Below are 27,950 nucleotides of genomic sequence, written 5' to 3'. Positions count from 1 at the left end.
AAAAAAAAGGAAATTCAAACAGAAACAGCAATGCATTTTCTTCCCAATGTGGGGCAGTTAAAATAAGCCCTTAGTAGCTGTGACAATAGTTTTAAATAGTCAAGCTGAAACATTTAGATAAAAAGGAACAGCAATCAGACACAAAAAGATCAGAAAATAAAGAATGAAGCAGTTTATTGAAGGTGCAAGTACTACATTGGCCAGAGCTGTTAATGGTTGTAAAATAAAATGGCATAATCTGAAATGGTGGTACACTGGTGAATGGATTCATACAGCTACAAATTCATTAGAAAATTCTCTTTTAATCTTCTCTTTGCATTACAAACATTCAACAGAAGAGGCATTGTTTTCTGAAAAACCCCTTTACATATGAAACCTGACAGCTGTTTTTTTTTTTAATCAAAATATACAACACAATGCTTCCATATAAAAACCGGTTTTGTTCCCCTTAGCCTCTCTAGGTAAAAAAGTTATGAATATTTACACCTTTTTCTCAAACATTCTTTACAGCTGAAAAAGAGGGAATATTTCAAGAAACCAAAGACAAAACAGGTGGAGTTGTATTCTTGTTTGAAAACTGCATACATTGAGCAGGCAGCTACTCCAGCAATTTTAAAGGAACACAGATTGACCAGCAGTGAATCCCTTAAACATACAACTACCAGTGTAGGTGCATAATGCATTACAATCACCACATCTGAGGGCTTGAAGAGGAATAGTAAAACGTGAAGAACCAAGACTTCAGAAGGCACAACAACTTTGGTCCACAAAACCCTGAAAAAAAATCTAAAAACCCATTAAACAGTTGACGTGCATCAATCGGAACATTCTGTTCTTAGAGTAAACTATTGCTCATTAGTTCAGGCACAAGATCACTAACATGGTCATTAATGAGCATCCATACACAACATCAGGCAAAAGCATATCAATGTCCACCATAACTCCAGCATTTAGCCCAAACTGTGGAATGTTTGGGAAGTGGATTTTCACTAATCAGAAGAAAAAGGGATTCATCACATTTAGATAAAAAGGGAAATAATTGATCAGTAACATTTGTTTTAAGTAAAATGCTTACTGATTTTATAGGAGTGGATGCAGTTTCCAGGTGGTGTTGAGACTCAGTACATTCCAGAAGGGCTTGAGAAGGCTACAAAACCCATTCACCCCATGTCAACTTGTAAGTTAAATAACTAACCCATATCTATCCAAAAAGTTAAGACACTGAGTAAGGGTGACCTCAATCAAATGCTATAGGGCTGATTTTTTTTTTTTTTTAAAAAATGCTGTAGCAGAACTGTACAACCTGACATTAGTAAATCAGACTGGAAACATTTATAAATAAACTTTCCCCATAGTGCTAAAAATCTTACAGGTAGCACAATAAATCGTTAGGAGACATTTGCTACCTAGGTAATCATTTTGCAAAGGGAACATTTATTCATCCATCCTACACCACTGTAGACTTCCAACTTTCTGGAAACCCACCATTTTCCTCCCACTGTGTTCCTGCTAGTTTATCTGCTGAATCATACTGCAAAGAAACTAAAAGTTTGATTGTACTCATAACTAATGCCTTTATGTCTAAGCACATGAATGGAGTACTTGTACATGGGCCCAATGCCAAAATGTTTGATAAAGGGTCAGAAGTAGCCAAATTATAGGCAACATGTACATGAGCAGAAAAGTAAAGTACTGCAATAAGCACTTAATACTGTGGGAACCTCTTTGTCAATGCTGTACTCATGCGCAAGGGAACAAGGCAGGGTAAAAATGGAATGAAATATTAGGTGGCCAAAGACAGATCAACAGTACAAATCTGTTCTCATTTGAGCCCAAAGGAATATACAAATCAAAAGCAAAATTAAACAAAAGCAAATTAACAATGACAGCATAAAAATTGCACACCATGCCAGAACTTCAGCTGACTTAAGTTAGAGTTGATGAAGCACACGGCAGGACAATGACATCATTGTCAACCTCACTTAATGTAGGTGTACAGAGTAGAAGTTCAGCTCAAAAACTGATTAAAATCAAAAATCATACTAAACAAAATGCAAGTAGAAAATGCACATTCTATCAACTAAGATAATAAAATGCACCCCAACTATAAGATACATACAAGATATTGAATATAGAGGCAACAAGCCTAGGTCATTTAAAATTGGACTGTTCCTGGTTAGTGGACAACTATTTTCTTTTGTAAAGGCAGGATAATGGATATAGCTCCCACCAGAGGGTATTGCACATCACTAAGACCAGAATGGTATCTACAGCCCTTCTGGATAGAGGCTGAACAGATTCACATTTCATCACAAACAACTGTGACGCATGTAGGGTGGACAAAAGGAACCATCACACAAATCTATGCAATTTGTTGGCTGTGCGCCTGAATTAAACTAGATCAAGTGGAGCCTAACAACTGGCACAGAGCTAGGTCATTTTGTTTATAAGATGAATACTCTATTAAAGCTATCCAACTGAAATTAAACACCACCACATTACAAATATTACAGCAGCTCAAGCTGTAGCAACCTTCAAATCTACACTGCTTCAATTGGCTAAATGAATATTCAACAGCATAGCTCTGCTATGGTTGAAAAAAACTTGTAGATTAAAAGGCAAGACCACCAGGCAGGTGATAAGTGATTATTCACTCCCAAATGATGATATGGGGAGATTGGAAAGGAAAAAAGAGGTGAAAGGAAGAAGAGAATCTGGTGTCTGGGAAACTTGCTGTCCCAAAAGGTAGTAGCAGAATGGCCAATATGTCTAAAATGTAAAATTAGATAGGCAAAGCTGCAAATGCTGGGATAGTCTTGCTAATTCAAGGCTACTACAGGCCAATTCCATCCAGTTCATCACCTCCACTGACACCCAATACACCTCCTGCTATTTGGGTAAGTAATAACATCAATGAGCAAACAAGCAGCAAAACATTGCTCAAAAACAAACCATAAAGCACATAACCAGAAACAGACTTAATTTATAAAATGGCCCCTGGTTCGGTATAAAGACATAAGGCACAGGATAATCATTTAAATGAAAGTAGAATATATGTTTAAATTATCCACACTTCTGTATTATAGTGGTATGGATACCCAAAGGGGAAAAAAAGACTTAAAAAGGCTTATTACACAACCTGATATTAAATGCACAGGCTTGGATGATCCAAGAAAATTTGCAACCTGTAAACTTTTAGAAGAATTTCAAAGGCTGAATCAAGAGCAACACTAGCAAAAGCCAATCTGTGATAAACGGATTGAAACTGGCAGCGTTGCTACCATAAAACAGGATGTCATTGCAGTAAACTTCAAAAAGTTTGTTTTAAAAAAAAAAGAACCATGGTCACTTCTGGGTAATTTCAGCTATGTAGCTGCTTTTGAGGTCTAGTGGTGTCTCTGGAAAAGGATAATCATTGCGCCCATGGGCTAGACAGGACTCCAGGTAATGGCTGGAAGTCCATGTCAGAGCTTTAGATAGTTGACTTGGAGAAAGAAACTCTGAGGTGATGGTTTTCTCCAAGGTCATGATTATGAAGGTCAATGAGAGCCTGGATTGCTTCTTCCACTGAACTCATCTGGATAAGAGCCATTTTACGATCCTTCCTAAAATAGCAAAGGGAGATTCCAATATTAAAGAATCCACTAAAGTCATACATTGACCAACAGAAAAAAAGTGGTCACAAGTGTATAATATCAGTGATAGAAATCAAATCAGAAAGCTTACTGAAAGAACTTGAATGCTTTGACCATGCCAGTTGTGCTTGAAAAAAGCAATTTCAAATCTTCTTCAGTTATAGAAGGTCTGGAATAAAAAGACAAATAGTTAAAGACGACCCAAATAAGATCAGTTCAATAACAGAAGTTGCTGGAAAAGCTCAGCAGGTACGGCAGCGCCTGAAGAAAAACATCAGCATTAACTACCTCAGTTCTGAGGAAGGGTCACCGGACCCAAAACGTTAACTGTTTTTTCTTCAGATGCTGCCAGACCTGCTGAGCTTTCCCAGCAACTTCTGTTTTTGTTCCCGATTTACAGCATCTGCAGTTCTTTTGGTCATTATTTGGGATCAGTTCAATTCTCATTCCAATAGGAGGTAATTCAATTCAAATGAATTCATTCTTTTTCATTGTATGTGGCATATCTGCCCATGACTGGCCCAGCCTGTGCACTGCAACTCTTGCCAGTGCTATACAGCTGCAGGACACGACAACCCAGATATACACAAGAGGTGAAACTGTCACCAAACTGACGTAGTCTACCTTCAGGAGGCCAAACAATGTCAGAAATGTTGCACAAAAATTTAAGCTTCATACTATTATTCAGTATCTACTTGCAAAGCATGATCACTTACGGAATATTGGAGAGATGAAGTGTAGCAGAAGGAGGAAAGATGTTCTGGAAGTTTTTTGACCCAGGTTTCTTGAAGCGATGCAGCGGAGAGCTGCTGTAATCCTTGGTCAGTCCCTGATCCTCCTGGCCCTCACGGGGAAGCTGAACTGTTTGATGTTTGGACATAGTCACTCGCATTGCCTTCCCATGAAGCCTTTGACCATTCAGATGGCTCATAGCTACAGAAAGAACAGAAGTTAATCTTAGAAGCAACAGGGGTATAATACAAGTCAAAAAGGACAAAACAGTCCAGCATTAAAACAATTGAAAAAAAATTTAACCTTGCTGCCAGACAACTAAATGCTAGATGGGCTGCTGACTTGTGGGTTTTCAGATTTTATCACCTCTGTTCAAAAATGAATTGAAAAAATTAAAGTTCCTATGAACCCCAAGGCACTTCACACGAGCAATATACGATAAAACAACTCATCTGGCTAAGCTAATTAATCAGGTGGTTTTGAAGCAATATTGGAAAGGAGGAAAGCAAAGGTGAGAGAATCCAGGCAGCTTAGTAACCACACCAATGGAGAAATGATTAGAGACTAGAACACCATGAAGAGGGTTGTAGGACTGGAAACAAGAGATTCCAGGTAAAGACAGAAACAGAATCAAGTAATTACAAACGTTTATGAAGCACTGATTTAGGCTCAACTGTATTGTACTGTATCCAGTTCTGAGCACAACATAATAGGAAACACGTGAAACAGTCAAAGGTAGTGCAGAAAGGATTCAAAAATGGTTCGATGGAGTTCATGGAAATAAAGGAGAACGATCCAAGTTTCTTTAGTAGGATATTTAACAGAAGTGCTTAAAATCATGTAAGCTGTGAACACCATTGGGACAGAATATTAGAACCACAGAACATCAATTTGAATGGCAAAATGGAACAAATATTGCAGCAACAGTTGGGATTTTGAACATAATTTAACGTGCTGCCACCATTCTATGTCTTGCATAGAAAGTAGGTTATACATCTGAAAAGACAGCAACTGCAAGGTTACGGGTAACATAGTAGAGTGGGGCTAATGGTTACTTTTGCAGAGAGCCAACAGACAAGCTCCTAATTATATTCTACTCTAAAACCTACAACTTAGTCTATTCTTGCCACTCAATTAGAAATAGAAAAGCAGAGCATTGAATACTGGTTCAAACAGAACTGATTAATATTAACTTTAAAAAGCAGGTGCATAAACAATGGAAATAATTCATTAAAATTGATAAAATTTTTATAAAACAATAGGACTAGGGAGTCTTGACTGATCTAGGAGACCTACCCAGTTGAGCTTGTGTACAGTCAAACATTTGCACCAAGGCATTTTCTTTCTTGTTGAAAAGTATCTTCACACGCTGCACATCACCATACACTCCTTAACAGAAAATAAAGGAAGTTAACAAGTGTCCTTCTACTTTATACCATATCTAATACGCAACCCAATCACAACCAAGTTTCAAAAAAGTATCCATTTTATCCTAGTTAATAAAATTCAGAATTAGGATGCTATGAAAATCATAGCACTCAGGAGAAGGAAATTCAGTGTCAGGCTAAATTAAAAGCCAAAGAAATTACTGAGGTCATCAATACAAGTTTAAAGATTTACAAAGGCATGCAAAGCACCCAAACATGCATTACTGAGCAATGTATGCAAATCAAAGAATAAAACTAATGCCAAATTATAGTTGAACTGAAATTATGCATTGAAATAGCAAACTTCAAATATAAAGTTTTCAACAAGAAATAATAAAACAGATAATAAAGTGCTAAAGATAACATACCGAAAAGAATAAAGAGGCATTGGGGCGTAACTCTCTTTAGAAGGACAGCAGAGCAAGGCAGCGGAAGACAGGAAGAGGAAAGGAATCGAAGGAGAACGAAGATGGAACGAGTCATCCACAACGAAGGGTGGTTCCCACAGAATGGTGAATTGGTTCATGGATCATGGTTCAAGATGGTTAATTGAGGGGCAGGTTGGTCCGAAGAGCATTGTTGAAGCACAGGAAGCATGGGGACCGTGCAGTCAGTTCACAAAGGAATCCGCATCAAGTTTGGGGAAGGGTGAAAGGGATGGGGAAGGGAAGAAAGAAAAAAGTAGCATAAAACAAGTCAGTATACATGAGAAATATGTAGTGTTCCATCTGGTTGATCAATGCATTCTCTTCCATTACTTCACAAAATAAAAAGCTGTACGGCTTCACCTAGAGGAACACATGCTAAAGGAAAGGATTTAAAATGTAGTACAGAAAGTTAAAAAGAGACTGTATCCTTTTACTGCTCAAAGGCTGTAGATAACATCTCAATCCAAAGTGTGCACAAGATTAAGCACCTACTAAAATGAATCTTGCCCCCACACATTCAAATCCAGCTTTACGCAAGACATGGTAGTTTGTATTACAAGTACAATATTGAATAGAGCAAAACATTTGCCATTCTTGTTTGTGCCAATTTCCAGTATTTAGAAGCTTCCGAAAATGGGAATCAAAATAACCTACAATTTATGTTAGATTCAGCAAGACTCAATCTAGAGCTGAATCCAAGTTCCAGGTGTTACTATCTTATCCCACAACATGAATCCTTATTCAGAAGTCCATTCACAAGTTAAGGCTCCCTTAAGCATAGAGCAGGGTCTCACTCCTGCAGAGTGTAGTTCAGCAGCTCTTAAAAGATCAACAACCTTAGAGTTACCAAAATGATGCAAGTCTCAAAATAAACATGAAACATCACACGGGCATGCATAATAGTGCCTCTAATGAGTTAGTCCACAGCACTCAGTCTACAAAAAAAAACTGGATAGAAAGCTGGAACACAATACTGGGATTACTGAAAACAAAAGGGGTGTATTTACTTCAGTATCAAAGTGAATGCTCAAACTGTTGCCCCACCAGTGGTGAGATGTTCACTTACAGACAAATCAGAAGTTAGTTACGAATAACAAATTGGCAATGTACTATAGCCCTACTTTTCAACACTATCCCAAGTCCTGAAGTTGCCACTGTACCAATTTGTGGTTAGAAGAGTCAAGTGACCTATTCAAGCTCATTTGTGACTCAGTGCTAAGCAAATTTCTTTATCTTAGAAAAGAGTTTAAATGAAATTGGAATAGGGGAGTTAAAGGAAATGCTGCATAGGGTGGGCCTATATTTACCGAGAACTCAAAATTGAAGGGTGATTCATTGAAATACAAGATCCTGAAGGAACTTGACAAGGTGAATGCTTCCCCTTGTGGGAGACAGTGGAACTAGGGGCAGCTTAATAATGGGGTCTTCCATTTCAGGGAGGGAGAAAATTGTGGACTATGCAATTCTCTTCCCCAGAGTGCGGAGACGGGGGTCACTGATTTCTTTTTATTGATGACTTTGACTTTGTCAAATGAAAAGTCCAAGGTATGGGCTAGACAGGAAAAGTAGAATTGAAGTCACAAGCAAGTCAGCCACGTCTTAAATTGCAGAGCAGGATTAAAGACAAGTGGCTGAATGGTTCTAATTAATACATTCACATACAGTAAAGCCAAGTAGTTAAGAACAATTTAAAGTTAGCAGCAGATTTAACTATTGAGAATTGATAGGATAAAGCAAGACAAATCAAACACATTCAGAGAAACCAGTTATAAACACATGGAAAGCTGTGGCAAGAAATAGTTCACTATGTATTCTACTGTAATACAGCTGACAATTATATGGGTGACAATTATGGCAAAAGTGTGATAAAGGTACAACCAAGTGGCCAGTACCGATCAAGAGACAAACTAGGGAAAAAGGCAAGGGAAATTAAGCAGGAAACCCTTCAGAGCCTAAGGAAATCCACACAATCGACTGGACCATCAAGTATTACAGGATATATTTGCATGTCCTCATTTCAAGCCCTCAAGAGCTAGCTTTAAAGTGAACTATGCTTCAAGTTTATAGCTTTAGGGTAGTTGTAATTGCCTCTGCTGGCTGTACTGTCACAGCTATACAAGCTAGCTACATTACTTGACAATGATGGACACTAGTTATGCACAATATTAAACAGTTACAAAAGGAAAGGAAATGAGGCAGAAGTGCAAGACAAAAATTGCACTAAATTAGTTTTTGCTGGTCTGCAATGTGATTTAAACAGAGTTACAAGACTGGTGCAAAACAGTCTTGCACAAGTCCAGATCCCAAATCAGGTGCTGTGTCGATTTACTAAAAGCTACCCAAATACTAAAAAAAATAAGGTCAAGGCCAAATCTTAGTTATGTTAATGCATGCAGCACATGAAGGGTAGCAAAGTAAACAGGCTAAAAAAATTCAAATGGTAACTTTGCTTCATCCTGTTACATTCCTAAGCTTCTGAAATTCAGTTAGAAGTGGCATGCAAGGTCACTCCAAATGATCTAACTGAAGAGACACCTACTGTTCTGTTTACACTAGGATATTACAATGATGTCAAACCCAGTGGGGAGCTGACACCACATTCCAGACTGGCCAGGAAAGCACAGATGTACCTGTACCTGCAAACCATAAAAATCATTGGAAACCTGGAGTGCACAGAACTGCAAAAGACTGCAAAAAGTAAGTAATGTATGCGAAAGAATCAAATTTCTACTGAATAAAAACTGACAAAGACCAGAGGTTTGTGGTGTGTGGGGATCAAGAAAGGAAAGAAGTCACGACTAGTCAGATTACATTTCCTTATTAAAAACATCACATTTGAGGAGCTTGGAGATAGTAAAAACTGCCGATGCTGGAGTCAGATGACAGTGTGGAATTGGAAGAACACAGCAGGCCAGGCAGCAGAGGAGCAGGAAAGTTGATGCTTTGGGTCAAGACCCTTATTTTTCTGAAGGAGGGTCCCAAAATGTCAAAGGGTCCTGACCCGAAACATCAACTTTCCTGCTCCTCTGATGCTACCTGGCTTGCTGTGTTCCTCCAGCTCCACACTGCGTTATCTACATCGGAGGGACTTCTAGGTAAAACTGAAGAAAAGACAATGATGGTATTACTAAGAAAGTGTGGAGGTTATATTTTCATAGTCAGAGAAAGCATTCAGTCCATTTATGCAGTCAAAATTCAGGAAAGGGAACTGAACTTAAGGAGACATTTAGTACAAAACTAGGACACCACACTAACCTCAGGATTGAGATTGCTAACAAGCAGGACAGCATTGGCTGCAGAGGCAAATCCTGGAATGCCAATACGACTGGCTGCTGCTGCAGCAGCCGCTGCTGCTGACGGCATGCCGAGTGGAGCCAAGGCTCCGTGAACCCCTGGGACGGACAGCCCTACAGATGAGAAACTAAAGCCATTAGAAAAAAACAAATATTTCACTAGATAACAAATTCAGTTTTGTTGTATGCACACTGTAACTGGATAGACAACTGTGGAGTGTTCAGATTTAGCAATGTGCTTAAAGCTGTCCAAATCTACCCACTTGAACAACAGGTAGACTGAAGCCTGATTGCAGTGGGCAGCATTGTTTCGGTTGTGGCAACGGGAAGAGGCAACATCTTAACTTCACTATAGCAAGCTGAGAGAAACCCAATGGAGAAATGGTACACCCATGTACAAATAATTAAATTCTAATTAGACGCCAAAGAAAAAAGCTACCCACCAGCACAGAAAACTGCACCCAGTACTCCACACTTTGCCCGTTTACAAATGTGGTTGCACATTTCCTTTTTACTATTGTATACAAACTTTTGTAAAAATTTAGGTCAGTCCAAATTTGAGCTGCACAAATCCCATTGTAAACAAAGCAGTTAAAATGTTTATCAAGTTACAGTATGCTATGGCTGGAGGACACATTGGCAATAAGGCTTAGTCTATGAGCAGCATACATACAGTAATTGAGTCTGAGTAATGTACATACAGTAATCTGATGGATGTTGGAGGAAGTCTGCAGAGACAGAAGTTTTCAAATAATAAGCAACTTCAAAATGTAGAAGAGGTGTCTTGGCTGTTGAAGTTTACACTTTTTAAAAAAAAAAAAAGACCTTCCTGAAATAACAAAAATAATGCGGAAAATGCAAGATCAAGTCTGAATGTGTGGCTTTCCCAAGTCTGGATTTAGCTCTCCACTTGCTCATACATTACAGGCGGATGAAACAAGCCACTCAGAATAGAAGTGAGTTACTATGACAAGCCACAAAGCAGCTTGGTCCATAGGGGTTTATCTAGGGAATACTAGAGCCCAAAGTTTTCAGGGTCATTTCATAGCACTCCAGTTCCACTTTAGACTACTCAAAAACATTAGGCCCCAATACAGAAGATTTTTATACACAAGGCCATTCAAAAATAAAATTCCTGCATTAGCAACTCACCAGCTTGCTGGAAGGCAATACTAGGAGGGAAACCAGCTCCCCCTCCGTAAGGCGAGGAGATGATACCTGGTGCACCTGACGAGAGAACAAGTCTGTCAGTAAGCACTTTGAGTAACAAAAATAGCTTTTACAATCCATCTCTCTGCCTGCACTGCCTCCTGTCAAGTGTCAATAAGTTTCAGGAATGCTGCAGAAATTCACTGATAAATCTTAAGCTGCCATCAGGCCAGTTTTGCAGTGCTCAGTCAAGCTTTTGAAACAAGCATTGCCAAAATACCCCAGCAATGCAATTAACTCACAGTCAAAGTTCTAGCACAAAATTCTGGTTAAGTGCATATTGGTAGGTTTTGGATTTCATAGCACAGAGCCAAATGTCAGTTACAGATTGAGAGTTACAGATTCTAAAAAGTGTGGAAAATTAAACTCAGCTGGGAAAACCACCATTCAATACTGTCTTTTGGCCACAGTCCAAACAGCTAAGCAACAGACAAGTTATACTGAACTCTTAGTATTACTGGGTAGCATTGAACTAAAACCAATATGCGCAAATTAAGCTGGGAAAGTTCCAACCTGTAAAAGCAAATCAGATAATGGACTGAGGAGGTTAAACATTAACAATTGCGTTCTCATTGTAGTATGACAGATCACAGCCTTTATTCTAGCATATTTCACCTGTGCCACCTACTCCCCAATGACTGGTTTTGTAGCCCAAGAATGAAGATTAAATCAAAACACCTAGTATAATGGCCAACACAGCAGTCTTCATAATGGGAATTTCCAATAGTTATACTATTTGTTTCCACTAGTGAAGTCATCTCCACATTTGCCCTTTCAAACTGACTTTGCAAGGATTCAAGTGACTAAAAACAGAAGCAAGCTTACCTAGTTATCAGTACAATTCCATTAAAGGACAGGATGAAAGACTGCTCTTGCTGGATAGAAAGAACACACTGGACAGGCCCAGTCAGGCCTACAATAGTCAACTTTCTAGACTAAAACGTAACCTGGTAGAATGGTATTTGTTTCCAAAAACAAATGGAAATTCAGCTGCAAAGTAGAACTTGGCAATGTATGGCTTTCTGGAAGTAGCATGCTGCTTTACAAGGTGGTGGTGGTGGTGGTTGGGGGGGTTGCTAAGGGCTGCAGTAACCAAGGCTCACAAAAAACAAGCCAAAACAAAGATCCCTTGGATACTTATTTCCTCACCAAAACCAAGGGAGAATCCAGTCCTGTGGACGGAAGACAGCTCAGCCAGATCCTTTCACACTCCTTCACAATAAGAATGCAACTTAAAAAAGTATTGTGGTGTCTCATAGCATCAAGAAAACAGACAAATGCATCTACCACTCCCTCACTCAAAGTTCTAGATTTTGCACCCAATAAATGGATGAACTTCAAAAGCTGTTCACTGCTCCAGGTTGTTCAGTATTCCAGCTACAAATATGTTGAAAACTGCACATTAAATCCCCATTAGTTGGGTTATTAATGCTACAATTTTTAAAAAGCACTGCAGAAAGCTGCTTCAGTTCACACCAACCCACTGTTGCTATGTTAACAAACAGCAAAATCACAAAATGTATTTACCTAGTAGGGAGGCTTCCTTACCAAAAGCGGCTGCCATGGTTTGGTCTAAGGTTGGCTGATTGTCACCAGATGGTAGGTCAGGACGCGTGTAGTCTCTGCTTTTGTCATTATTGTACTTAACGTTAAGACTAGTCAATTTGGAGAAGTCAATACGCAGAGTGCAGCAGGCGTTATAGATGTTCTGTCCGTCTAGGGCCTAGGAGGGGGCATGTGGAGGTTAAAAAAATTATTCAATGAGCTCAAGTTATTGTCAGACTTGTTAAGTCAAGCACAGATACCATGTTTAATATTTACTAGTGGAGGTCCTGGCCTGTAGACTTATGACTGCCTTCAAATGTCATCACTATTCTTGGCTAGGTTGAGGGAGGGTAAAAGACATCCATTCTCTTTCACCACAAATTACAACAGCTTTTATTCTGTAGGACAAAGGATTCCAGTGAAGACTGGAACTGGTTAACCTACAGCAAATAGCATGCTAACAAGGATTGATGGATATGCACAAGTAACAGACAGCAACATTAAATGCAGGAAAGGGGACAAAGGCGTAAAAAGGGTAAAATAAGAGCTTGCACAATGACTTAAAGAGGTGTACTTTCACAATACTTAACGACAATGACTTGCCTTTTCCTAACAGGTTAATACCTGAAGATATTTTCCATTCGTTCCCAAACACACAGAATTTCCACCCACAGAAAGCATTGCTAAAAGTCTCAAATATTAACATACCAGTTTTGCATGCTGTGCACTCGAGCCATCAGCATATTGGAGCAAGGCCTGAAACTGGTTATTCTTTGTAAAAGTGATGATCTTCAGTACAGTGCCAAACTTGGAGAAAATCTGAAATCCAAATAGCATTCAAAATATAAAAAAATTAGTTGCATAACTCTTGCATAAAATAAGTCACTGTGCACACAACCAAGCAGATCCTCTGTCCTAGCTACCTGTGTAATGCCTGTGTAAAGACCATTTTGTCTTTAAGCAATCCAGGCTGGACAATTAACATTGTTAACAATGAACTACACTGTTCTTAATTTGAAGGCCTTAGGAATCAGGACTACGGTTGTGCTTTCCAACTCACATGAAAAACACTTATTAACCTTCCATTAATTTCCATATAACTCGAGTTACAAAGAACAGCAAAAACTATTATATAGAGTCAGTCATACAGCATGGGAAAAGACCCTTCAGTCTAACTAGTCCCTGCCGACCATGTTCCAAACTAAACTAGCCCCACCTGCCTGTGTTTGGCCCATATCCCACTAAACCTTTCCTATTCATGTACTTATCCTAAAGTCTCTTAAAGATTTTAACTATAGCTGCATCCACCACTTCCTCTAGCAGTTCACTCCAAACACTGAATAAAAAAAATGAAGGGTCCCAACCCTAAACATCAACTTTCCTGCTCCTCTGATGCTGCCTGGCCGGTGTTCCTCCAGCTCCATACTTATCTGACTCCAGCATCTGCAGTTCTTACTATCTGACTAAAAAATGTTGCCACTTATGTCCTTTTTAAATCTCTCCTCTCACCTTAAATATACTCCCTAGTTTTGAACTCCCCCTTATGAAAAAGGCCATTTCCATTCACCTAATGAATGGCCCTCGTGAATTTATAAACCTCTAAAGGTCAACCCGCAACATCATATGCTCCAGTGGAAAGAAGTTCCAGCCTCTCCTTAACTCAAACCATCCATTCCCAGCAACATCTTGCAAGTGTAACCTCTATTACAGCATCAGTAACATTCCTTTCCAAATCTTCCAGTCCAGATTTCCTGCTGTAACCCAAAGCCGCAGGAGAGGGGACTAGTCAAATTATTTCTTCAGTGGAAGTTTTCTTCCAAAAAAAAACTTCAATAATGCATGGAACTGCACAAATTCTTCAAGATTCCCAGATGGTCTCAACTCACTTTCCATTATTTTCCAGGCAATGTTCAATGCCTTCGACATCCAGACATGCCCTCCTCAGATACAATCAACTGACAGTCACAGTTCATACAGGTGGGTCCTGCAAAGATGTTTCTCATCATCTCTGCAACCTAAGCGGAGGCAATTTATCATTGACAATTTGAACATAAATATTTACCTGGTGAAGCACATCTAGAGTAACAGGATAGAAGAGATTTTCCACAATGATGCGAAGAACAGGGCTCTGACCAGCAAGACCAGCTGCACTGTCTGATACACCACCACCAGCAATAGCCATGTTAGCAGTCTGCACAGCATTTACTGCTTGAAGAGCCGCTTGTGCTCTCTGAAAAGAAACAAAGTTAAGCCATTGACTAACAATATCATGTATATTGCTGCTCAAGGTACAACAGTCTTCAGTTACTGCATGGACACAGCCAGTCTTCAGTTTACAGTAAACCCACATTATGCAGAGCAGTGGGCCTTTCAAACTGACCAGCCTTAAATTCACAATTCCCACTCAAGGAAGTTCTGGTGCTCCACATCTCCCAACCCAAAAAAAGGTGAGCAGAGAAAAAGCAGACCCATCAAGTATGGGGTAGTGGGGAACAAAAGGTAGCAAAAACACAACAGGCCTGCATTCAAACCTAGAGACTCATCCTGTAAGCAAAGGCCAAGAGGTTAAGGCTTGCAGGAACAGCAACTCATTCTGCTTGGGAACACTGCAGCCTAATGGTATCAAGGTGGATTTCACAAGCTTCAAAATCTCCCCTCCCCCAGCACAACCCAAAACCAGCCCAGCTCGTCCCCGCCTCCCTAACCTGTTCTTCCTCCCACCTATCCCCTCCTCCTGCCTCAAGCCACACCCCCATTTCCTACCTACTAACCTTATCCCTCCCCCTTGACTTGTCCGTCCTCCCTGGACGGACCTATCTTCTCCCTACCTCCCCACCTACACTCACCTTTACTGGCTCCATCCCCACCTCTTTGACCTGTCTGTTTCCTCTCCACCAATCTTCTCCTCTATCCATCTTCTATCCGCCTCCCCCTCTCTCCCTATTTATTTCAGAACCCCCTTCCCCTCCCCCATTTCTGATGAAGGGTCTAGGCCCGAAACATCAGCCTTCCTGCTCGGCCTGCTGTGTTCATCCAGCTCTACGCCTTGTTATCTTAGCCAAGGGGTTAAGGTTGGATCTCTACTCATGTAAGTTTAGAAAAATGAGAGGCGATTTCACTGGAACATACTAGATTCTTAAGGGGGCTTGAAAGGGTAAATGCCAAATGTTTTCCCTCATGGGAGGGTCTAAAACCAGAGGGCATAGTCTCAGCCTTAAACTGGTGCCTCAATTCTAAGAGTTTGGAACTCCTTGCCACAGGCAAATGCAGTGCCAGAGTCCTTGTGTATATTTAGGGCCGAGATACAATTCTCAATCAGGAGGCAAATCAAGGGTTACAGAAGTGGATGGAGGAGAATGTTGGATCAGCTGACATCCCATTAAACTGCTCTGCCATTCAGAGGAGCCAAACTGCCTACTCCTGTCCCTATCTCTGATGGTCCTATGGAAAGCATCTGAAACCACACTTCTGTTAGGAGTTGCAACTCTTACTCATCTTATCTCCATGCCTTAAAAATTCTACTTGCCATACACTGATGCAGTGAAGGATCAAGAGACTGATTTCTGGGAGGTGAAGTTTGTAATATAAAAAGAGATTGTATTGACCAGGTTTTTATTCATTTGAGAACAAAGGGAAGCATGGATTCACATGTTCAAAATTCTAATAGGGCTGTCCAGAATGAATGACGAGGTGCTCCAGAATAAGGGGTTAAAGTCTCCAAATATGGTACAAGCCATTTTGGAATGAGGGAAGAGAAATGTCATTCAGGGTGATTACCCAAGGAGTATACCACAAAGCTACAGAGGCCAAGTTATAAGCACATTTAAATAGCAAATAGATTTTTGAAGGCTCCAAACAGTAGATGCGGTACTGGGGTAGAAGATCAGCCATGATTATGTTGAGTAAGTGCAAATTGCCTATTCCTGTCCTTATGTTACATAAAAGTCCAGTTAAGCAACATAGAAAGAGTCTTGGAAATATGGGGATTTTATCCAGTAATAAAGGGTTTAAGGAAACTGTTAGCTATGCTACACAGACAATTCCAGCAGACTGGCATTCTCAAAAAAGATCAACTTCACGACCTTAGTTTAAAAAAAAACAGACTAGAGAAACAGGTGGGCAAGCTTTTCCAAGTGATCCTTTGTGCCTTGATACTTTATCACATAGGAAGGTTAGAAGGCAGAAGACATTGTAATGAAAAGCTCTGATCAATACTTATTGTGCATCAGTCCACTCCTCCAGGACGGGTGATCTATTAACTGCCACTTGCCTCAGCTATTTACCCAATTCACACAATTAAACTAAAACTACTTCAACATCAAATGCCTGATTTTTGAGGGCACTAGAAAACAGTTGAGGAAGAAAGTGGCCTGACAACAACCCTCTCGACCTACTGCAGTTCATTTGCATTACTTTCAATTAACAATGAGACCAGGTTTGAATTGCTTATGTCAAATTGTAGTCAGAACGGTTCTCTGGCTTAAATTGGGTATTTACACATTTGAACAGCTTGTGGGCTCAACTTTAACATCCTCTTCCCACTTAAGTCATGACATTAATCAGCTGCAGTCCAAACTTCCTCAAAACTCAGAACAGCAAGTTTGTGTTGGTTATTAGTAAACTGAAGTACACTATTAATCCCACAAAGAGTACTCACAGCCTGATTAGGAGAGGAGTCAGTCTTCAGTTCCTTGTGGTTAGAATACTGAATGTAGATAGGATGGCTTCTCAGGTATGGAGTCACAGTGCTATAATAGCTCACCATTGTGTTAGCAGCTTCTTCAGTATTCATTTCTATAAAAGCCTGAAAATTAGAAACACACACCATGCAAATGTCGAAGTGCCAGAAAAGTACAGCAAATGCTCATTTAGAGATACAACAATCCTATAAATGGTCACACAAGTGCCACCAAATTGCACAGCATAATGGAGCAATTGTGTAAAGGGGTCTAAAATTTTAAGATTTCTGCTTGGAGACACTTAAAAGCTATTTATTTAGCTTAGTGGTCATTAATATTTCAGAGATTCACAAATAGTTCAATCACTGCACAAAGAAAGGCTCTCCCGTCAAAACAATAAGCCAGATAAAGGTTAACTTTTAGGCATTTCTAAGAAACATTTGTTTCTCTTCACTTCGAAGAACTTAAGGTGGAGTCGTCAAGAGTTACACACCTGGTTTTTGCCTTTTAACATGAGAAGATTGGTCACTTTGCCAAAAGGCAGGCCCAAGGAGATGACTTCTGCCTCCGTGACATCATTAGGAAGTTTGCGGATATGAATGACTCTGGAAGGTAATATTCCTGAAGTTCTATTCTCGGCTTTGAACTTTTTGCTGTCATTGCCATTGGCTGGAAAAGTTTAACACAATGTGAAGGCACTAGCATTCTCCAGGCATGGTATATTAAAGCACGTAACTTTTTTTTTCATTAAAGACCAGCCTAAACAGGTTTACTGCTAAAACTACAGCAATGGGTTCCAGTCAAAATTCTGCAAAGGAGCATTTCAACTCAAAATTCAGATTCCATGGTCCACCCCACGTCAATTTTTTCCTCAATCTATAGCTCAAAAAAGTATAGTCTATAAAAAGATACTTACTGTACTCACCAGAGGGAGCAGAGTTGCTCATGATAAAGGGACCGTTAGTAGCACAAGCAGATAGAAGCTCGTCAGATCCCCGCTGCATAGAAAAAAAGAAATAAATCCAATTTTCCCATCTGCCCAAGCAGTGTTTCATAAAAACAAACAACCAAAATGCTGTAAGCTCCGATTAGGTAGCACCTGTGGAAAGGTAAGTGGAAATTTCTCACTTAATGACTTTTCTCCAGAACCCTTGTTTTTTTCCCCCCTCTACAAGTTGAGCAGCATCTGCAGTAAGTTCGATTTTAATTGTTCCACACCACAGCATGCCCTCCATTTCACCATTGTCATCAAGCCTATTTCAGTTCATGTGTGAACAGCAGCTTACTACTCAATACAATAGCTAAGAGTGAACTGTCCTATCTATTCCTTAGTCACCAAGATATATCCAGCATCAGTTATTGATCAGTGGTTAAATTCTCCCTGCAGAGATGTCTGGAGGGAGTTGACAGGTTATGAAGTGGTAAACCAGGTACTGCATTAGGTGTGGGCTATTTCCACTTACTAGCCTACAACTGTTTTGAAGCTCAAACTGTTAGAACAGCCAACAACAGAAACAAGGACTTGGTCTCAATTATTGCAGCATCCAATTAGATACTACTTGAACAAAGTGCATTTCAAATTGACACCCTATTAGACTTCTGCTAGCAGGCATTGATCTTCTAATTAAAACTTAGAACCTTTGGGGTGGTGAAAATAAGTACAGAACCTGCCTATGTTGGGGTATCTCTCGACTTCTCTTCAATCAGGGGCCAATTTTACATGCAGTTAAATAATGCACTCTGATCCTGGAGACGAACGGAAGCAAATTTCAAAAGCATATTAGAAAATAACCCTACAGGACTACAGGGGTTCAGCAGGACAGTAACTAGACTGTTCTGAAGGGCCCATCCAGTCTTGTTGGGCTGATTGGACTCATCCTGTAACTGAATCCCCCAACAGTAACCTGCCCGTCAGCCCACAACCTCTCAAATGGGATACAAGCAATATATCAAGTTTAGCATTGCAAGACTTCTGTTTACAGTCCACACAGATCTATCAATTCTTTTGGTACAAAGTGGTCCATGTTTGATTATAGCAGGAAGAAACAGCCGTTAATCTTAACTTTTGTTCAGAGCTAGAAAAGTTAAGTGGTAACAGATTTGTGTGTCAGCTCAAAGAAATGGGGTTTATAAACTCGCCTAAACAGAATGCACTCATCGCAATGGAATGCTTTTTTTGCATAATCAGAGCTGCAAAGGGATCATCTAACATGCCTGCCCTCAGGAAATCACCCAGCTCAAAACAAACATTTAAATTACACCATCAGGCTTCAGCACAGCAGATGCAGTCAGTCCTCATATGAAGTTATACCATGGCGTCAAAGCTAACAGCAAACCTTCTTCAGCCACGAAGATTGCAATAAAAATTATATAAACATTTGATAACTTCAACAATGGGAAATCCATCTAACAATGAAGATCTGAGGGGTTGCAAGGAGGTGGTACAAGGTAAAAGCATATCACATTTCTACCCATCACTACACTTTTCATCTACCTGTAAAGCAAATGACGAAGCAAGCCACTTGACCACAAAGAACATCACTGCCAATTTCCTTATATTGATAGTAGCAACATAGTAATGATTCAGTCAGCTAGAACAGTTAAGAATAAGTGCCAGGCTGGCTCCTCCAACTCCAGGTAATTTGAGCCCCTACAATTCATACTTTGTCCGGGACAGAAGCCAACATTTCCACAGAAAATTGTCATAGTGCACACAACTGGGTGGATATCTAACATTCTGATGCAAAATATTACAGAAGGAACATTGAACAGTTAAATTGAAATGGTTATGTGGGAGTGGCTACGATGTAGCTGGTCAGAACATTTTTCCTTTCAAAGATGCATAAAGCAATCTATGGAAAATATCAGCAGAGTGCAACTGCATCATAAACATTGAATGGGTTCTCTTTCATACTAGCAGTGTCTCAAATTTGATAGCAGGATCACATAACACGGTGATAGTCAACATCTATTATTTACACTAAGATACTGTAGACACCAACCACACTACACCTATTGTACTAATCACTGAATCTCAGATGACCCTACCAAACTCTCCCTATTCGCTCCCACTCACTGAAGCTGAGTTGATTATGCAGTAATTTCAAAACAGGGTTTGAAAATTTAAATGGATGAATGAATACTCCTGCTCAAATCTCCTTAATCAGAGAGATGTTTGTCAGCTGCTGGCCAAAGTTAATTAGCTGCAACACAAACATGCCTGGGATTTTAGGGAGAATCAGTGATATGTACTCCAAACATTCCAGCCAAGAACAAAGGAAGAAACAGTATAACATAATCTGGGTGAATTGAGCAGCAAGATTAACTCTCTATCCTGGATTTGCTGCATGGTGAGGCTGGGTTTTCTTTGGTTTGGTGACCTAAAATTGAAGGCCAGATGGAGTGCAATGCCAACTTCACATCTAAAGAGAAAACTAATGGGCCTTTTTACATGACAACGACAGCCTTGATTGAGATGCTTCAGAAATGTCCTATAAACATAAGTGAACCCACAGCACAAGAAACTACCCAGATGAAACAGGAACTGTGAAGATTTCTGCACTTAAAAAAAATCCCCAAATAATTGAGTTAGTTTGTTGTGGGCCATTGGTTATGCTCCCATATGCAGGACTTTAAAATTTGTATTTTAAAATTGAAGCACCTTGACAATGCTGAAACGGGAGATTTATGGAGTTTACTGCGAAATCACATGGTAACTTCTACTCCAAGTTAGGAGCTTTTCCAAAATTTATAACACTAATGACATCCAGGTGTCTCAAAGCACCTTACAACCAATGAAGCACTTTAAACATGTTAATATGAAACTTTCTGACATCACTTCTACATGCCAGGACATTTAGAATCATTTTAAGCTTGAACAACCAATGCAAACCAATCCAAAATATTAAACTTAGTATGCTTTTAAAATTGTTATCACTTCAAACTATTTCAGTACGTAGTCAGACAAACTGCAGCATACAAAAGGGAGTTGCTATGACAACAGACTGAATCTATTGCTTACTGAAGCTGTAAAGTTTCAGTAAAAGTCCAATTACAGGAAAAACTGAGTTTAATCTCACAATAAAACAAAAACAAAAACAATCTGACCAACTTAGAACCCTGCTATTGAATTGAATTGTGCCAAATGCATATGGTTTGTGCTTAAGGATCACCATAATTAATACTTTTAAAAAAAGTAATTCATGTCAGGAATAGAAGCTATTAACCCAGCTAAATACACTCCGCCACAAAAGAGCCAAATGAAAACAGACAAGACTACAAGTCACTGCCTTGTTTGCCCAGCATCTGATTTACACCAATATAGAATTGTTGCTTCTAAGATTCACTTCAGATATTTGATGCCTATTTGAAACATTACAAAAATTCAAGCTAAACAGGCAGCCCATACACTTCCTCAGCGGAAAGCTGTACTAGGACCGAATAATGAAAGGAAATGGCTACCAAACCAGTTTGCAGCAAAAACAGGATGCAAATACCCCAAAGCACATCAGACGTAGCTTTGGGGGATTTATAAAGCCTACAGTCTTCCCAATAATCTCCACAGCAACTCACTAGATTAGACTTTTGCATGCGTCAAGTCAAGATCAGATGGAACAGCTCTTAAATACACCCCTGCTGGCATATTTCTCTTCAAAATTCCGCAAGTTCTTTGAATTCTAACCAAAACACTCTGCCCTATTAGGCAGATATACATATTTACCAAAGACATAGCAAGAGCACTAGTTGAACATTTAATCTCAAATGCATTCACAGCCTGGCACTGAGACCAATTTTTCCCCATTTAAAAAAGCTTAGGAAACCAATGCTGAAGGGGGCTTTCAAATTAAATCCAGATTCATTTCAAACAGTCTAAAATAACTTCTACAGCATGCACAACTACAGGAGAGTGACTATGTTCACGTACAATAATAGAAGACAGAATTAAGTTAACTTCCCAATTTCAAAGCTCCACTACAAAATGAGCATCCATAACTTGTCAAAACATGCTTAGTACTAAAAAACTTCTACAGAAAACAGAGGGATACAAAACACTACTGAAAAGTTGAAACTTCAAAAATTCCTCACTGAAAGAGGAAACAGATGTTTGGCTGATTACATGCAAGGATGTTAAATTCATCTTTCCAGATTTTAGCATTGGCATTTGTTTTATTTTTGCCAGAAAACTCTGGACAGGGTTTAGAATTAAGTGTAATAGTGCCAAGGAACAGGAATTGTACCATTTTAGTTACTAGAGACTCAAATTCTGTATTGTATTTGTGTCTGTGTTTCAAATAACAATACTATAGTCATAAATAGCTTCTCCTGCACCAAAGCTGTTTTTACTTTACGCAGCAAGTTGCTGTGACAGAACCTTGTAAACTACAAGCTCCAGGGATTGACCTCTTTACATTAAGTCTGATGCACATGAAACATAGCTCCCTGGAATGGTCAAAACCTCAGGCCCATAAAACAGAATCAGTAATTGCAAGTTGAATGAAGGAATTTCATAGCAAACAGCAGCAGTGAATGTTTCGTCACTGAAACCAGACTTCTGAATAGCAGAAATATAGTATCATTCACCAGCAATGGAAATCAGTAGCCCAGAATTAGTCAAAATTCATCTGTCACGTATTCAAAACATTTAACTGTTTTCTCCTCCACAAGTGCTGCCAGACCTGCTGAGCTTTTCCCGCAACTTTGTTTTTGTTCTGATTTACAGCAACCGCAGTTCTTTTGGTTTTTATTACATATTCAAAACACCCTACTTAAAGCCAAGTGCCCTATGCTTTGAGTCATAATGTCCAACTGGTCTTGCCACCTTCAATAATCTGTGAAGCTGCATCCCTAGCACTAATTAGCTGCTCCCCAAAAACCACAATCAATTAGCCTCACCATACAATTTGTCGCTAACACATCACACTTTCCCAGAATGACAGCTACTACATGCCATCAATCTTAGTATTTGTCATGATGACAAACTAAATAGTACAATCTGGTACCACATTATGTATTAACTGTAAATTTAGAAATACACAATAATCCATATTCACACATTCCCAGACAAAAAAAAACTTAGTGATGATTGTGTTAATCCTTAGCCAATTGCAATCCTCAGTTATCATCCACAATTCCACATGCTTCTCTTGTCTCAACAGAATTATGTCCATTTATAACTTTATACCAATTCACAGGATGGGGAGATCATTGGCCAGGTCAGATTTATTGTCCACCATTAATTGCCCAGAGGGAAGTTGGGAATCAATCACATTAATTGATCGTTTAATGGAAGCTCAAAGATAGACTTCATAATTTTGCATTAACCACACCATTTTTCCTCCACAATTACCATCCTCACTACTCTCTGGAGAACACATGTATTGTAGACAATTTCTGCCAAATCTAAAGGAAAGGTTATTCTAGCCAATCTTTTCAGTTCTGTCCATCTGCATCAAAATTCCAGTCATAAGATAATCAGTTCGGTTCTCTTCCAATTGATTATTTTCATCATTGACAATCCCTTTACTGTACCTAATTAATACTGCCACTGAACTACACACCATCTGCACAACTTTATTCTCAAAAAGTTGACCCAATCCTTCCAGCATGCAGATGAACTGCATCATACTCATTTTTATTAATTCTCCATACTTTTTGCTTTTTACTGTTATGAAATTTGCCTATATCTGGCCCTCTCCACCCCTATCTTAACAGGGACCACTTCCTGTGGCCAGAGGGAAAATGAAATGTGGAAGTAATAGTCACCATGCCATGCACACTTAAAGTTTAAAATTTTGGACACAACACTTATTTGGGGATTAGCCAGCACAGATGCCAATTTGAACTCCATCAACAGCATTATAGGAGAAGTATTGCCTGTGAAGTTTAGACATGTCACTGAAATTAGAGCTGATGCCTGCTTCAGTATTGGAATCAAATTACTCAGACGACCAAGTGTAATATTCAATATTAATGGTAGCCCAAGAAAACAGCTCAGTTTCATTTCTCAGTCTCACTTTTATAGCTTTATTCTTCAAACATACACCAAAAGAGTTACACAAATTTCAGACACCACAAGCACAAATGAATTACAAAGAGAGATCATACACAACCAGAGTCCATTGAAACACCCAACTTCAACTTCATTTTAAACTCTTTACATCAAATCAGACATCATGAATAGATCAAGCTGCTAACTCTAGATTTAATTAGATGAAACAGCAGCTAACATGACTTTGAACCCATCACTCTACAATTGAAGTTCTTAATCAAGGTCTGCATCAGCACTGGTAAACTGCGTTCTAAGTGGCTTGTTACGTTATAAATCCCACACTAAGGACAGCTTGAAAATGATAACATCACTGTTATTCCATTACCTTATCGGACCTAAACTTCATCACAAAAGGGCTACAGAACAATTCTTAAAACAATTCTAAAAATACTTTACACCCAAGCTCTCCAGAATTGATATACTAAAAGTAAAGCCATAAATGCAACAGTGCAACACAGCAAAACAACTCAAATACTTGAAAGTAAAAATGGAGAATGAAGAGCAAGATGTGGTCTGATCTGTAAACTACAATTCAAGAGCTGCATCCATACAACATCAGAAATCACAACACCAGGTTATAGTCTAACAGGTTTGTTTTTGAATAAACCTGTTGGACTATAACATGGTGTCATGGGATTTCTGACCTTGTCCACCCCAGCCCAACACCTCCACATCACTCATACAACATGGAATGGATTAATGGGCTAATAAAAGCAAATAGTGCAGATGTTAAAAATCTGAAATAAAAGGAGAAAAACAGAATTGTTGCAAAGAGGAGTCATGTCTGACTGAAAGCAGCAACTTCCTCATTGCAGATGCTGCTGCCAGTCTTGCGGAGTTTCTACAGCACCATTTTAAAAACAATGGAGTTGACAACGCAGTCAACACCAGAGGGGGTGTGAAAATCAAAAACATTTTCAGAGTATATACAGTTTTTCCAAAAAGGTATGCTCACTAAATTGGATCAGTCCTCCAAACAAGCACCAAGCTCTGAATCAAAAAACTCAAACTTGAACAGAATTGGGTACAAATTCAAGGACTGAAAAGAGCCAACATTTGCAGTATGTTACAACACAATTACACTATGATAGCAGAGCTCAAGGTTAATCTACAAAGTAGCTCCCCGGCACTTCTGGAGGCATTTAGAGAAAACACCACTTACTCTCCAGCTGCATTTCCAGCCTGTACAGACATGCACAAGTAGAGATATCCAAGACCTTGTGCCATATAGCCAGATACAAGGACACAGCTGCAGCACATCACAGAAGCATCAATAAACCTTGGACAGGTTGAAAATGAATTTTAGACCAGTTCACTTGTGAATTTCTAGTCTGTAAAGCAGTGCAAACCCACTTTCTCAAACCAGAAGAGAATCAACCAATGAGATTTCTCAAGTAAAATATAAACCATCAAGATCACCTCTCTCCAATGTAATGTCTGCAACATCAATAATTGTTCAGTTCAAGTCAAAAGGAGACACGTCAACAATCATACCAGTAGAACCTAAGTTATGTCTTCTCATGCTCTTGATGTTTCACCAAAAAGTGGAATTGCATCCCCATCTCACTGCAGGAAAGATAGGTGATACCAAGGATATAAAGCTAGTTCTGACTTCAGACATAAACCTAATTGGAAGACCTTCAGTTGACATCCAGCCAACATCAATTCAGTTCAGACGAGGGAGTAAATCAAGAGTTCCACATAAGTGATCATTTTTCGCTGGGGCTGAATCATTAGAAAATCCAATACTCCCACTTTTGAAAGTTGTGACTACTGAACCATTTAAAACCTAAGCTGACAAGAAATGGAAACATAATTACATCCACAGAAGTGGAGCCAAACACAGGAGTCATCATATCTGAAAGCACAAAACATTCACAGCATCAGATATTAAAGCCACAGCAACAATGCCTACCTTTGTACCAACTGTTATATCTTGGACAATGCTGTAGAAGAAAACAGAAAATTTCTTAAAGCAAACTCATTACATACAGTAGCAAAAAGAACAGAGCAAAGCATTCCATAAAAGTTTCTTCAAGTTAAGGGGTGGAGCAGATATTGCCATAACCAGTGAGCCTAGTACTTAAATTTACATCATCTCCAGTACTGCAACAAGCTTTATTTTTACAAAACTGAGTTTAATCAAAGGGCTTACAAAACCTCCTGAAAATACATTTTTAAGACACAAAATCAATTTACAACGTAAAACAAAGATCACACTCAAAAAGTGCACCCAAATTTAAGAACCCATCTTGTACAGGTGCTAGCTTTCACTTGAGTGTCTTATTTGCCCAGGACTCACTGCACCTCCTTTAATGCAACTTTGACTAGATTTCAGAACAGTGTGTCCTTTAGCACTGGTGATCTAAGCTGAGTAATGGTTAGATAATGTGAAAAAAGTTGGTTATGCTGAGGTCATACAGATTAGATGTACTTAAGACTCAGCAAAATTAATGATTTTGGATACAAGTGTGGCATCATGATACAAGGAATCAGCTTTTTATGAAACAAGCTGAATATTACAAAAAAGGAACTAAATCACCCACCCTCTATTACCAAAGACTGCAAACACAGGAGCAACAGCCTAATTTAAAATGCAGCACCCACTTACGTTCCCCCTACTGGGCTTTAGCATCATGCCCTTTAACTCACGACGAATTCAGAAAACAGTTCCATTCTTTCCCTACACTCCACACAGACTAACCGCCATGTCTGTGCACAACATAGGAATGCTTAAGGGTTGTGCAACTGGTCTCAAAAAAGCACCCATATCAGAAGGGTGGAGTCATTTTTATGGACCAATTTCCTGATTCGTAAACTGCTCAGTCGCACGACTAGAGGTAGGAAAGCTGCAAAAGAAATCTACCATGAAGTATACAACCAATGGATGATTCAAGGGAAACCCTGATCGCAGATAGACTCTAGAAGCGTGCTCCATCTACAGGGAACTCTTATTATACCTCACTGAAACTGGCCGAATTAAACTAAACTAAATTAAAAGCAACTGGAGCCAAGAATATAAGCACTCCAGCAGTGCAGTTTTAAAAACAAATCACCAATCGCCACTATCTTTCATATTCTCCAATAACAATGCAGCGCTTAAATTGCACCCGGCTCTCCGGGGGACAGTAATCTTCTATTCAACGACGGTGACATCTAAGAAAGTTTGCAGCGTACACCTAAGTTTTGATAAGGCTGAAACCTGCGCGGGCAACCCAAGAGGCACAAAAAGCGGGGCCAGAGCTGGGGCCCGCCGCGTGGAAAGTGCGCGGGCTGCATGAGCAGCCACGTGCCCGGCCCAGGCGCAATGAGGCGACGCAGCCCCAACAAGGAAATCGGCCGAGGGCGTGGGAAACCAGGAGACCCCGGGAGGGAGCCTCGCCCCCGAAGCGGGGGTGGGGAAAGCAGGCTTGAGCCCAGGGCCAGCCGCCATTTCGCGCTGCCCAGTCTCGGAAACCCACCAAGGCCTGGGCTCCGAATCGAAACCTCCAACAAACCATTCCGGGAATCGGGTAAAGACGGACACAGGGCAGAGATAACCACCCCCCGCCCACTCCAGGGTCTCTTTCCCAGCTTCGCGCTCTCACACACCCCTCTCCAGGATCCTCTAACCGCTTCACACCACCACCAACCCCCCCGGCCCCGCTCAATAGACTCCTTCTCACCCCCACCCCTCCCCCTCCCCCCGGGCCTTGCGCACCCGAGCAGCCCGAGTTCGCCGCTCGAGCCCAACTTTTCCGAGACTTTTCCCACGACGTCTAGGTTTATCTTGACTTCCCACATTCCCCATTTCTCACTCCCGCTCGGGGCACGACAGCCTCTGCGAAGCGTCACGAAGCCCGAAGACGCACTATGGTCAAGGACTTAGGACCCCTTACCCGTCCATTGCAGATCGGAGATCACAAAAAGAAAAGCCGCGACCGTGGCGTCCCGTCTCAGATATAGCCACACAAA

The 27,950-nt window shown here is 39.9% G+C and overlaps 1 protein-coding gene across 11 annotated transcripts; it reads right to left on the bottom strand.

Annotated features, from left to right (window-relative positions):
• Window positions 1-157: 157 nt before the first annotated feature.
• Window positions 158-27,950, bottom strand: LOC109922749 (polypyrimidine tract-binding protein 1). 11 transcript variants are annotated; one of them, XM_020522783.2, is made up of 16 exons: window positions 27,875-27,950; window positions 25,912-25,942; window positions 17,865-17,946; window positions 17,442-17,617; window positions 16,927-17,073; window positions 14,332-14,499; window positions 12,978-13,088; window positions 12,252-12,447; window positions 10,668-10,742; window positions 10,217-10,243; window positions 9,478-9,629; window positions 6,163-6,196; window positions 5,664-5,756; window positions 4,352-4,568; window positions 3,727-3,804; window positions 158-3,605 (listed from the first exon to the last, which is right to left on the bottom strand). In XM_020522783.2, the coding sequence occupies exons 1-16, from the start codon at window positions 27,880-27,882 to the stop codon at window positions 3,473-3,475; spliced, it is 1,728 nt and encodes a 575-aa protein (XP_020378372.2). In that variant the 5' UTR covers window positions 27,883-27,950; the 3' UTR covers window positions 158-3,472. The 11 variants fall into 11 exon arrangements, with proteins under 11 accessions (XP_020378372.2, XP_020378374.2, XP_020378373.2 ...); XM_020522785.2 differs by having other exon boundaries at window positions 12,273-12,447; XM_020522784.2 differs by having other exon boundaries at window positions 17,874-17,946.

Source organism: Rhincodon typus, chromosome 29 (genome assembly GCF_021869965.1).
Source record: "Rhincodon typus isolate 14 chromosome 29, sRhiTyp1.1, whole genome shotgun sequence".
In the NCBI taxonomy this organism is placed as follows: Eukaryota; Metazoa; Chordata; class Chondrichthyes; order Orectolobiformes; family Rhincodontidae; genus Rhincodon; species Rhincodon typus.
The sequence above is the reverse complement of the archived record's forward strand: the minus strand, read 5'-3'. Positions and strand labels throughout refer to the sequence as shown.

Coding starts and splice junctions, on each gene's coding strand:
- LOC109922749 (XM_020522783.2), bottom strand. Junction 17,947..25,911: donor ATATAACAGTTGGTACAAAG/GTAGGCATTGTT, acceptor TTTTCTATGCAG/CGGGGATCTGACGAGCTTCT. Junction 17,618..17,864: donor TGCTCCCTCTGGTGAGTACA/GTAAGTATCTTT, acceptor AAACTTTTCCAG/CCAATGGCAATGACAGCAAA.